Genomic DNA, 12,756 nt, shown 5'->3' on the forward strand with positions numbered 1-12,756 from the left:
AAGATGCCCTTCAACAGATGAATGGCTAAAGATAGAGTGGTACATATACACAATGAAATATTATGCAGCTGTCAGGAGAGATGAAGTCATGAAATTTTTCTACACATGGATATACATGGAATCTATTATGTTGAGTGAAATACGTCAGAGGGAAAAAGATAGATGCAGAAGTCTCACTCATCTATGGGTTTTAAGAAAAGACAATCTTGGGGCCAGGTGGTGAGACTTCTGCATCTATCTTTTTCCCTCTGACGTATTTCACTCAACATAATAGATTCCATGTATATCCATGTGTAGAAAAATTTCATGACTTCATCTCTCCTGACAGCTGCATGATATAGCTGGATCATATGGGAGCTAGAGGTAAGGTGCCTGCCTTGCCTGCGCTAGCCTTGGACGGACCGCGGTTCGATCCCCCGGTGTCCCATATGGTCCCCCAAGCCAGGAGCAATTTCTGAGCGCATAGCCAGGAGTAACCCCTGAGCGTTACCGGGTGTGGCCCAAAAACCAAAAAAAAAAAAAAAAAGAAAGGAAAAGAAAAGACAATCTTGCAATATTTCTCAGAGACAAAAGAGAGGAGGGCTGAAAGTTCCAACTCACTACCTGAAACTCACCACAAAGAGTGATGAGTGCAATTAGAGAAATAACTACAGTGAGAGCTATCATAACAATGTGAATGAATAAGGGAAATAGGAAGCCTGTCTAGAGTACAGGTGAGAGTGGGGTACTGCGAAGGGAGATTTGGGATATTGGTATGGGAATGTTGCACTAGTGAAGGGGGTGTTCTTTACATGACTGAAACCCAACCACAATTATGTTTGTAATCAAGGTGTTTAAATAAAGATATTAATTACAAAAATACAAGTGGTAATCTAAAAAAGGCAGGGACAGCATTATTTATATCAGATAAAAGAACATTTAAGAAAGAAAATATAATGTGACAGGAATAGATGTTACATGTTAGTTAAGGGATCAGTATATCAACAGGATTTTAAATCATCAAAAATAGCATGGAGGTAGGGTATTTGCCTTGCATGTAGGAGGATGTTGGTTTGAATCCCAGCATTGCATACAGTCCCCCAAGCCTGCCAGGTGTGATTTCTGAGTGCAGAGCCTGTGTGCTGTCAGGTGTGACCCAAAAATCAATATTTATATATATATATATACTTATATATAGCATTTCAAAAGTCAACAACATTGTAAAGATAATGCTAAGGACCTGAATATGTACATCAGTTACAATACAATAGTAGTGGAAGACTTTAACACTTATCATTGAACACATCAAATAGAACATTATATTGAAATAAAAGATTTACATGAGGACTTGAAAGAACTGGGATTAGTAGATATAATCAGGACTCTCCAGCCTTAAAAAGTCACATACACATTCTTTTCCAATGAAATGCTTTTCTTCTCCAGATATTCTTCACATTCTCCAGAAAAGAACTATGTGCTGGACATAATTTGAGTACCTAGTAAGCAAGAAATAGCCTAACAAGGACATTGGAACAATGTCACATTTGGGACAAACTAGAGTAAATAGATTTTAAAATAAATGTTACTTTTTAAATATTGTGTAGTGATATGTAATTATGAACATGTTTATATAAATATGTGTAATTATATGCATAATTACTAATCACTAAAATAAAACATTTTAAATGAGTTTGCCTTCCATGGGGAAGGGCTAGGATGGGACCTTGAGACATTTAGGTGGAGGGATTATAATACTGGATAGTGAACTTGTAATATTGTATGCCTGATGTTCTGCTATGAACATTACTGTAAATCATGGGTCATAAGTAAAACTCTCTAGCTACAATTTGAATACCATACAGGACAATAGTAAACACAAGTTATTTATGAAAGAATAAAAATGGAACCTAAGATAAATACACTAATTATTCAGAGCTAATTAAGTTAACATGAAACCTCCTCCCCCGAAAAAGGAAAATCTTAATTCCCTAAATTCAACCCTGACCCCTCTTATTTAAACCCTCCAAATTTAGGTCTCTATAATCTCTCCTTTAGGATCTCTGAGAGAAGCATTAGCATTGTTCTTTGAGAAAAGGAATCAGAACATGGTCAGAGTTCATAAGATGAGACTAAAATGAGAAGGTAAAAAGTTGTGGTTCATTTTAGCAAAAATGAGTATTATACAAATGTTGAAATAGCAATAATTTGCACTAGCCTGACCAACACGTGTGTTTGTTCCTATAGTACAGTGTTACTTCCCATAGTAAAGCATAGAAAATTTTATTTTTGACTGAGATTGTGTGGTTTACAACACTCTTAATCATTGTTTCTCATGCACAGAATTCCAAACACACTCATCACCAGTATACCTACCTCTGACTCCCAAAGTTCCCAACACCCCTCACTCTCAATTCTACCTTCCTCTACATGCTCAGTTGTGTAGATCAGTTCTCCTATTATGTTGTCTTTGATTCTTTGTTGCTTCCAAGTCCCACATATGAAGAGATCAATCAGTAGCAATTCCTTTTATTCTGACTGACTTCACTCAGATGCTTTTCTCTAGTTCCATCCATGTCGTAAGGCGGGGCAAATTTAAATTAAGTCACCCTTCCCCCCACTTTTGAAATGAGAAAACTCAGATTACCACACTACCCCACCCACCACCACGACTACCTGAGTGTATCTTCCTGCAGCGCATATAAACAGTTCCAGCCACGATAGCTCCAGTTCCAAGGATAAACAGGACAATGATTATGCATGCGGTGGAGTTGGTAGATTGAGCAGGATGTTCTGAGAAAAGAAGGAAGGAGAGAATCTGAACTCCAGGCTTCAATCCCAATACCCTAAACTTGGGGCCGGAGAGATAGCATGGAGGTAAAGCGTTTGCCTTTCATGCAGAAGGTTTCTGGTTCAAATCCCGGCATCCCATTTGGTCCCCCGAGAGTGCCAGAAGCGATTTCTGAGCTTAGAGCCAGGAGTAGCCCCTGAGCGCTGCCGGGTGTGACCCAAAAAACCAATACCCTAAACTTTTGCTTTATACTCTTCTTCTGATTTCCCTGGAAATGGGCTCTGTTCCCTCCTTACCCCATCTCAGGGTGACAGGCTCCGGCAGCCCCTGGTGCTGCACATAGCACATATATCTCTGCTCCTCTCCTAAAGGCACCATCACAGATGCCCACTTCTGGAAGGTTCCATCCCCTGAAGGCCTGGTCTCCACCAGCTCTGTGTCCTGGACCAGGTCCTCCCCATCCCGCTGCCAGATCAGGGTGATCTCTGCAGGGTAGAAGTCCAGGGCCCAGCACTTGAGTATAACCTCATGCTCAGAGAAAGGGTGGTAGGTTATGTGTCCTTGGGGGGCTCTGTAAGAAAGAATGAGAAAATTCACTTTGCATTACTAATGCAACAAGCAGATGACTGCCCTGAGAGTGGAGAAGATTGGTTGGTTTGCCTTAGTGGTATCTTAATCAAACCCTATCTCATGCATCAATGAAAGTACTTCAACACTGAGACATAGTCTCTGACCCACAGGTTTGTTGTTTTGAAAGAAGGAAACACCTGCCTCACTCAGAAAACTGATACAAGATTCTACTTGTGGAAAAGTTCTAGAATAAGTCTTTGAGTATATGGCTTGCACTACCTCTAATGCTAACAACGGTGGGGGGTTGAATGACTGAGTAAAGTAGGGTTCAGAGCTCCAAATACATTCTTAGCTGAGAATAAGATCTGAAAGAACGAAAAAAAAGTTCATAGGTTCATCCTCCACTCCAGACGGAAAGGAGCCAGACCCGCAGTCTCAGAAAAGATCTCTCCTCCACCCTAGGGGAGATTGGAATCTTTGAATGTCCTTGGGACATTGAGCTGGGTCCTGCAGGCAAGTCTCTAATACAGAACACGGTGGATTCTTCCCTTTACAGAACAGGAGGCTGATAGTCTGACACTGAACTTCTTCCCTTTTCTTAGGAAGTCCTCCTCCACTTCCAACCTCACCCCAGGAGATCAGAAGGCCCCGCTGGCCCTGGTACCTTTGCGCAGCAGCGTCTCCTTCCCGTTCTCCAGGTGTCTGAGGAGCCACTCCACGCACATCCCCTCCAGGAAGATCCTCTGGTATTGAGCCTCTCCCGCCTGCTCCCATTTGCGCTTGGTGTTCTGCGCCGCCGCGTCGGCCGCGGTCCAGGAGCTCAGGTCCTCGTTCAGGGAGATGTAGTCGGCGCCATCGTAGCCCAACTGGCTGTACCCGCGCAGAAAGCGCCCGTCGGGCCCCACGTCGCAGCCGTGCATGTTCTGGAGGGTGTGAGAGCCTGAGACCCGCCCCGAGATCAATCAAGAACTAGAACTGAAACCCGGTCCAAACCATTAAGGCTAAAAGCAGCTCAAGACACGTCCCAGAGCCTCGGGGCGTCCCCAACCCTCTCTGGATCGCGACCCGCGCGCTCACCCTCCTCGCTCTGGTTGTAGTAGCCGCGCAGGTTGTCCAGGGCCACTCGGATGTGGAGGGCGCCGTTGGTGGCTCGCTGCGTCTCGCGCGCCCAGTACTCGGGACCCTCCTGCTCGGCCCACGGGACCTGCGGCTCCACTCTGGGGCTCGCCCAATCGCTGTCGAACCGCGCAAACTGAGTGTCGTCCACGTAGCCAACGGCGATGAAGCGGGGCTGCCGTAGGCCGAGACTGGACATCCCAGTGGCAAAATATCTCAGGGAGTGGGGACCTGGGGCGGGGAGGGAAGGGGTGATTCCCGGTCCGAACCCACCTCCTCGCCCGTCCCAAGTTCGAGGGTGCACGGGTGGGATAGAAAGTGGCAGGGAGACAGAAAGGGGAAGCAGAATGGAGAAGGTAGATATTTGGAGAGGCTGTGTTGATGGTGGGAAAGCAGGAAATCTGGACAGGGTCACCAGGCCAGGGGACAGTGGAGAAGCTCCTTGTTGGAGTTCTGCACTCTTCCTGGCCATCCCGCCATTCCCGCACTCCTCCTGACCATCCTCCCTTCCCTGGGACCATCCCTCTCGGCCCTACACTCACTGGCCCAAACTTGGGCCAGTGGCCCCAGGAGCAGTAGGAGGACTGCGGGAGCCATCGCTGACTTCTACTCCGTGTGGGGACTTTTAGTCCCTTTTAGGAGCTTTTAGGTACTGTGGGGACTTCCATTGGTGTCTCTAAACGGTTTGTGGCACCCAATGGGAGTGAGGATTGGAGAACCGTTAAGAGTCTCTGGCTAAGAACTTGGCACTTGGAGAGGATGAAGTGAAAGCCCAGGAGAAGGGGAATCCCTTGAGCTGAAGTTATCAGTCCTGGTGTGCTGAGACCCATAAAGAGGAACCTGCGACTTCTCTCTGACATTCCATCAAGCTCTGGCACTCTTTGTCACAATCTTGTTCTAGAACCAAGCCAGTGGTTTCTATTGTTTTCGGTTTTGAAGCTACACTGTCTTACAAGCTAGTGAGTTTCTTTACTTTGTGTGGATTATACCTATCAATATTTACCTTACCAGAATAAAAGTTAAAGATCTTAAAATTTAAATTTAATGTTTATTTAGGGACCATGGTTTGCAAAGTTGTTAATAAAAGTTTCAGTCATAAATTTCCAACTCCAATCCCACCAAAAGCACCCATCTCCCTCCACCTATGATTCCAGGATCTCTCCTAAACAGGCACACTTTATTTATTTTATTCTTAAAATTAATTTATTTAAGCACCGCGGTTACAAAATTGTTCATGACTGAGTTTCTGACATAGAATTTACACGACAGTTCACTAGTGCACTTGTCCTGTCACCAGTGGTACCCAGTTATTCTTCCCCACCCCACTCACTACACTCTCTCTCTTTTTTTTTAATATGGAACGCTTCATGAATTTGCGTGTCATCCTTGTGCAGGGGCCATGCTAATCTCTGTATCCTTCTAATTTTAGTATATGTGCTGCCAAAGCGAGCACTCTCTTTTTTCTTTTTGAGAATGTGGTTTACACTATTGTTAACAAAGGGGTACAATGTATATACTTTACCTCCTTTTAGCGCCCAGTTTTTGTACAGTATGATCAGTTCCAACCATCATTGTCATAGAGGACAATTATCTACCCCAGCTGCACTCACTGAGCAAACTTCCTATTATGGAGTGTTCCTCCTGGACCTCATCTCTATTTATATGGATATTATTACCAAATTATATCTTTTATGTTTCTTAATACCACAAATCTCACAAAAGTGATATTCTGTCTATACCTCTCCCTCTGATTATTTCACTCAGCATAATAATCTCCATATCCATCCATGTATAAGTAAGTTTCATGACTTCATATTCTTAAAAGACATATCTTAAAGTTTAATCATCATAGCTTATGCTCCAGCTTACACTAGTGATATATATTCAGATACATTGCCTCTAGCCATAGAAAGATTCCTGCTATGCTATCTTGAAACCACCTCTTGCTTCCTACCTCCATTTCTCTCCATCGTTAGCATTTACATTTCTGTAATCTGGGACTAAGGATTTTTGATAACTTACTTTTCCTTGTCATATTATTCTATATACTTTAGATTAGTAAGAACACCTGAAATTTGTCTATATCTATAAGGAAATAGAGACTCTATGGCTTCTTTTCAACCAAAAGTGGGCTACTGTTCTTTTAAGGATGAAGATGTCAGTTACCAGTCTCTTGTAACTGCCAATGGAGAGCAATTGGCCTGGGGGTATATAAAGCCCAGGCTAAACTGCTAGAGGCTGCCGTCTTCTGCCAGATTGCTCTTGGTGGATGTTCACTATTGGATTGCTGGAGAAGACATTTGCAGGACTCCCTGCACCTGCTCCTATTTTTGCTGCATCTCCTACTGTTCTAGTGCTGACACAGCACATGGAACAAGTGGTGAGTAAAGATTCTCTGGGGGAATCAAAATTGTGATCCTGTGGATCAAAGTCATGGTCCCTTCAAGGGATCAAGGCCCTAATCCTGTAGTGGATTAAATATATTCTGGTCTCTTGAATATGTAATGAAAGTTTTTTACAGTATTCCATGTTTTTCAAGGATCTACTGTTATTCATGTTTTTGGGGGTATAATATGTTGGAATATATATCTCTAAATAAGGATGAAAAGAAATAATATGGTACTTGCCAAATTAATTAAAAATATTACCCTGTTAGCCCCTATTGAGCCCACACCCCCACAGTAAAGAGATCAAACCCAATTTAACTCTGTATGTTACTCTCTCAGTTCTTTCTGTGCCTATGCCTTGAAAAGAGAGCTCCTACAGGACCTAGATAAAATCCAAAAGTGTGTTACTCCAACTCTCCCTATATAGGATAATTACATGAAACAAATGCTATCAGAAACTTTAAGATATGTCTTTCTAGTAGAAACTCAGGCTCAACCTAGGAATGATGATTTTCCAAATACTACAGATGCAGTGCAAATGCAAGTGAGAGGAAAAGAGACCAAGCAACATCTGATAAGGCAGTTGGCCTTAGAAAATGCCAATGAAGACTGCCAAACAATTTTGTGCCCAATTAGGGAAAGAGAAGATGTTATGGGCTACCTGAAATCATGCATGATTATAGGTTCCATCTCACATAAGGCACGTGTAAATACCCTTAAAGCCTGCACAGTACAGAGCAGGCTAGAGTACTTGGCTATCTGTGAAGAGAATAGAGAGCCTTACACAACGATGCATTTTTGATGGCACCACTTGAACCTTATCCAAAATATGGCAGGGATGCCATTGAGCAAGAGATTGTCACTCCATTGAGGTTTGAAGAAATTGAAGAAGAGAATCATCCTATATCTCACAAATTTGGAATAGATGCTGTAATTTTGAAAAAATTCTGCCACTATTAGAGGGTTTGTAGGACCCTCACTGGTCCTGCCTTCTGGAGACTGACACCTGGAACTTGCCCACAGTGCAGTAGAGAAGATCACTGATTAAGAGATTGCTCCAACTCATGCAGGTCTACAGCCAATAAGTTTGCTGCAACCTGTCATGCAGGAAGTGCTGTCTTAGATATCTCCTGCACTAACACCATCACAATAACACCAATTAATGTCCCCACAAATTTAAATCCATGATAAAAAGACCATTAACACCAGACACGATAGGGCTAATCTTAGGAAGAAGCATTAAATCAATGTGTATGTGGGAATCATAGATTTCAATAAAATTGGAGAGATAATAACTATTACACAACACCAATAGTATAGACCAGTGGTTGGCAACCTGTGGCTCCTAACACTTTTAATTTGGCTCTTCTGTGTGCTCCAGGAGTCAGGACTCTGCTCCTAGCCTCTGTCAGTGTGCGCCTTGTGTGCAGCCCCAGCGGCCGGCTCCAAGAGTATAAGATGATACCCAGTATCAACCCCAAACAACGTCATCCTTTCTTAAACCTCTTCCTTTGATATGGAAAAGCCCACTGAATATACTTCTCTCTCTCTCTCTCTCTCTCTCTCTCTCTCTCTCTCTCTCTCTCTCTCTCTCTCTCTCTCTCTCTCGACCTGAAGCCTCCTGGTATTGGGAATTGGTTTTAATAAAGAAAGAGGTGTTCTAGCTTTTTGAGCTCGAGACAGAGAGTACAAGGTAAAAGGCCATGGACTCCATGATCATCCTTTCCTGGCTAGCTTGGTTTATTATTTCTTTCCTGCTACCCTTCAGACCAGGTTGGATGGTGTTTAGAAATACAGTGCCTGCACATCACAAAAAAGGAAAACAAGCAGTGCTGGCGGGGATGTGGAGAGAAAGGAACTCTTTTTCACTGCTGGTGGGAATGCCATCTAGTACAACCTTTATGGAAAGCAATATGGAGATTCCTTCACAAATTGGACATTGAGCTTCCATACGATCCAGCTATACCACTCCTAGGAATATACCCGAGGAACACAAAAATACAATACAAAAATCCCTTCCTTACTCCTATATTCATTGCAGCGCTATTTACAATAGCCAGACTCTGGAAACAACCAAGATGCCCTTCAACAGATGAGTGGCTGAAGAAACTGTGGTACATATACACAATGGAATACTATGCAGCCATCAGGAGAGATGAAGTCATGAAATTTTCCTATACATGGATGTACATGGAATCTATTATGCTGAGTGAAGTAAGTCAGAGGGAGAGAGAAAGACGCAGAATGGTTTCACTCATCTATGGGCTTTAAGAAAAATGAGAGACATTTTTAACAGTATCTCAGAGACAAGAGAGATGAGGGCTGGTAGGTGCAGCTCATGACATGAAGCTCATCACATAGAGTGTTTAGTGCAGTTGGAGAGATGACTACACTGAAAACTATCATAACAATGTGAATGAATGAGGGAAGTAGAAAGCCTGTCTCGAGTACAGGTGTAGGGGGGTGGGGAGGAGGGAGATCTGGGAAATTGGTGGTGGGAATGTTGCACTGGTGAAGGGGGGTGTTCTTTACATGACTGTAATCATACAACTATAATCATGTTTGTAATCACAGTGTTTAAATAAAGATAATTATAAAAAAAAGAAATACAGTGCCTGGAGTGATCTTAAAACACATTTTATTTTGCACAAGAGTGGGCATCTTTCATGAAGGGATTCTCAACCCAGAGTTTTCTTTTCCATAGATTCTCATGTTCAGAGTACTCATGATTAAAGTTGTGAGCTAATGCTCTTAAATGCTGTTTTTCATATTGATTATGGCTTTCTGTATAATATAAGTGCCAATCAGAAATTTTTTTCAAGAGTGGAAACATTTCAATATCTCCTTCTCAGACACAGCTATCCCAGAATCATATTCTTTTTTGAACACATCCCTCTTATGTCTCACTGTAAAAAATACTTGTGAAACTCCCCTGCAGAGAAATATTAAGTTCATAGAGAAAATGAACAATGCCAAATACACAAGCTTAGCTATCCATTCCTTGTCCAACTGGGGCTGAACAAAAGTTCAGCTCTCACAGGAACTGCATTACTTCTTCCCTCTTGCCAACAAGGCGAAAGAGCACCCATCCCCAGAACAGCCACTTCACTTCTTCATGGAGAAGATGCTAGTACTGGGCATCCATACTCTCACCCAGGGTAGTGAATATCCTGAATTTGATCACAATTGTGAATTTCACAAATTATCTTTATTATGTCATCTGTCACAGAGTTTAGTTCAGCAGGGAATTTTTCTGAATTCAGTGTATCTATCATACAATGATGGATACAATGTACAGGTGTGCAACTTATGTTTCTTGTGACTGCACAAAAACACTGAGCTATTCACAGTGCATCATCTGAACATGGTGGTGGGGAAAGTGCACTGGTGAAGGGTGGTGTACATTCTATGATTGAAACGCAAGTATGAATAATTTTGTAACAAATATGCTTAAATAAAAATTATTTTTAAAATGTTTCAGACACACTATCATAATTCCTTTATGATATGATATCATATGCCTTTAACAAAGTGCCGTTTTTGTTTTTGTGTGTATTTTAGTTTGGTTTCTTGCAGCACACACTAAAGTGTCAATAGAACTTTTTCCATTCAGTGAAATCACTACTTTACTCTGGAACACTGTTCTTGCTTTTAAAGATTGTTAAAAGGTTTTTCTCTTTTACCTGTTTCATCTCCATATTGTAGGGTTTCAAATTTTCAGCACATTTTTGTTATCAAGAGGAAACATTTTGAAACGTTTTGCTTACTTATTATTAGAAATCAAAGCATTTTTTCCTCGAGAAGGGTGCTCACTATCCAGAATTAACAATCAGTGGATTCAAAAACTGCATTTCATGGTGGATGTTACTTCACATCTAAATCAGCTTAATCATAAACTACATGGGAAAGGAAACACAATTTTTTTGATCTTAGAAGAAGTTATTTCATTTGAAAAACAAATTATCTGTTTTTACTCAAGATTTTGACAAAGAAACTTGATTCACCTTCCAAGCCTGTTGAAACATCGCCAAGAAAATAATTCTGATATTGACATTACCTATTTTAAAACAGCACTTTTAAATATAAGGGAAGCTTTTCTCAAGAGGTTTCAGGATTTCAGAAACAGCAAAGCAATATTGGCCTTTGTTAAAAACCTCTGGATGCCACTGTAACGAAATTAAATTTTTCTCCCTTTAATATCAACATTGGCAACTTTGAAATGCAATTTCTGAATTTAAAAGACAAAGAACTGTAGAGCTCGAAATGTGAACATCTTTGTGCTAATTTAGAAAGATTGGAGAAACACAAATGTGAACTTAGTTCACAGCACAAGTGATCTGCTTTGAAAGACCTGGAGAAGGAAGATATGTTGATTTTTAACACCTGGAATAATATTCCTGACTCATATAATCAACTAAAAAAACTAGCATTTGCTGTTCTTTCCTTGTTGGGGTCTACATATTTATGCGAACAATCATTTTCAAGCATAAATCTTAGCAAGAGTAAATTGAGAAATCTTCTCATTGATGAGAACCTGGAATCGTGCCTAAAATTAAAAACAACAACATATAAACCTGACTTACTCAAACTTTCCAAGGAAATGCAAGGCCAATGTTCACATTAGTGTTTGTGACTTTGTCAGTCATTGTCAGGATGTAATTTTCTCTACATTGTAAGGCAAATTTTATGGAATTTAACATTATCCATAAATAATATCGTTCTAAAGTTTTTGTTTTATTAGTTGTGTTATTTGTATCCTCCTGACCCTTGTGGATAATTGCATGCAGAATATTCTCAATAAAAACTTATTGAAACTAAAAACAGTGTACCATCCTATGTATTATTGGTTTTAAAAATGTGGCTTGGGGGCCGGGCGGTGGCGCTAAAGGTAAGGTGCCTGCCTTGCCTGTGCTAGCCTTGGACGGACCGCGGTTCGATCCCCCGGTGTCCCATATGGTCCCCCAAGCCAGGAGCAACTTCTGAGCACATAGCCAGGAGTAACCCCTGAGCGTTACTGGGTGTGGCCCAAAAACCAAAAAAAAAAAAAAAAAAAAAAAGTATCTAAAAATGTGGCTCTCGGGCCGGAGAGTTAGCATGGAGGTAAGGCGTTTGCCTCTCATGCAGAAGATTGGTGGTTCAAATCCCAGCATCCCATATGGTCCCCTGAGCCTGCCAGGAGCGATTTCTGAGCATAGAGCCAGGAGTAACCCCTGAGCGCTGACAAAAACAAACAAACAAAAACAAAACAAAAAACAAAAAACAAAAAATGTGGCTCTCAAAATAAATTTCAATATTGGTTTTGGCGAGATTTGGCTCAGTTGAAAAAAAAGGTTGCCGACCACTGGTATAGACATTTAAAAATAGAAACTATATTGTTCAACTTTTGCTTCTCCCATTTGTTATGCCTGGCCACTTCAATTGCTCAAGAATTGGGGGTGTTGGTAGCACCAACCCCCTAGCAGCCTCTGCGGATCCCCTAGTGACCTTTACCTATAACCATACAAAAATATGTGCCCACTATTAACAATAGCAATGCATGCAAAAGAATTTAAAGAAATTATTTACATGGGTGCCAATGTTTCTATCATCTCTTCCTGAAACTGGTCCCATAGTTCAACCCTGCAGGAGATACTTTATGGTGTGCAAGAATTAGGCACTTTGCCTTTCTCCTCTGTCCAAGAGAGTAATAGATGGCTAAAAAGCACTGGACCTGAAGGGAATATAATTACATTTCAACCTTATGTATCACCCTTATCCCTGAACTTATGGGGTTAAGATCTACACAAACAATGGTACACTAAGTTCATGCTTCCTCCTCACCCACTTCTCTAGCCCATAATTAAAAGGAAATGCATTTTATAAATTGGGGCACTTCAGTACAGCATCCACCATCATCACTCCACATTCAGTGGAAGT

At 41.4% G+C, this 12,756-nt stretch overlaps 2 protein-coding genes and 1 non-coding gene across 3 annotated transcripts in view; 1 reads left to right on the top strand and 2 right to left on the bottom strand.

The window, feature by feature from the left end:
- Positions 1 to 4,925, bottom strand: part of LOC125995773 (H-2 class I histocompatibility antigen, Q10 alpha chain-like) — a 45,102-nt gene extending 40,177 nt beyond the window's left edge. Inside the window, exons 1-2 of the mRNA XM_049764767.1 lie at positions 4,415 to 4,925; positions 4,002 to 4,277 (exon numbers count right to left, since the gene is read on the bottom strand). Coding sequence (XP_049620724.1) covers positions 4,002 to 4,277; positions 4,415 to 4,925 — 787 coding nt within the window. The remainder of the gene's footprint in view (positions 1 to 4,001; positions 4,278 to 4,414) is intronic.
- The window catches only part of PRR3 (proline rich 3), a 641,937-nt gene that overhangs the window by 207,944 nt on the left and 421,237 nt on the right, over positions 1 to 12,756 (top strand). The gene's annotated exons all lie outside the window — the stretch shown is intronic.
- Positions 5,803 to 5,906, bottom strand: LOC125996764 (U6 spliceosomal RNA). The gene has a single exon (XR_007491444.1). It is a non-coding gene; the product is annotated as a U6 spliceosomal RNA (small nuclear RNA).

This window comes from Suncus etruscus, chromosome 18 (assembly GCF_024139225.1).
Source record: "Suncus etruscus isolate mSunEtr1 chromosome 18, mSunEtr1.pri.cur, whole genome shotgun sequence".
Lineage (NCBI taxonomy): Eukaryota > Metazoa > Chordata > Mammalia > Eulipotyphla > Soricidae > Suncus > Suncus etruscus.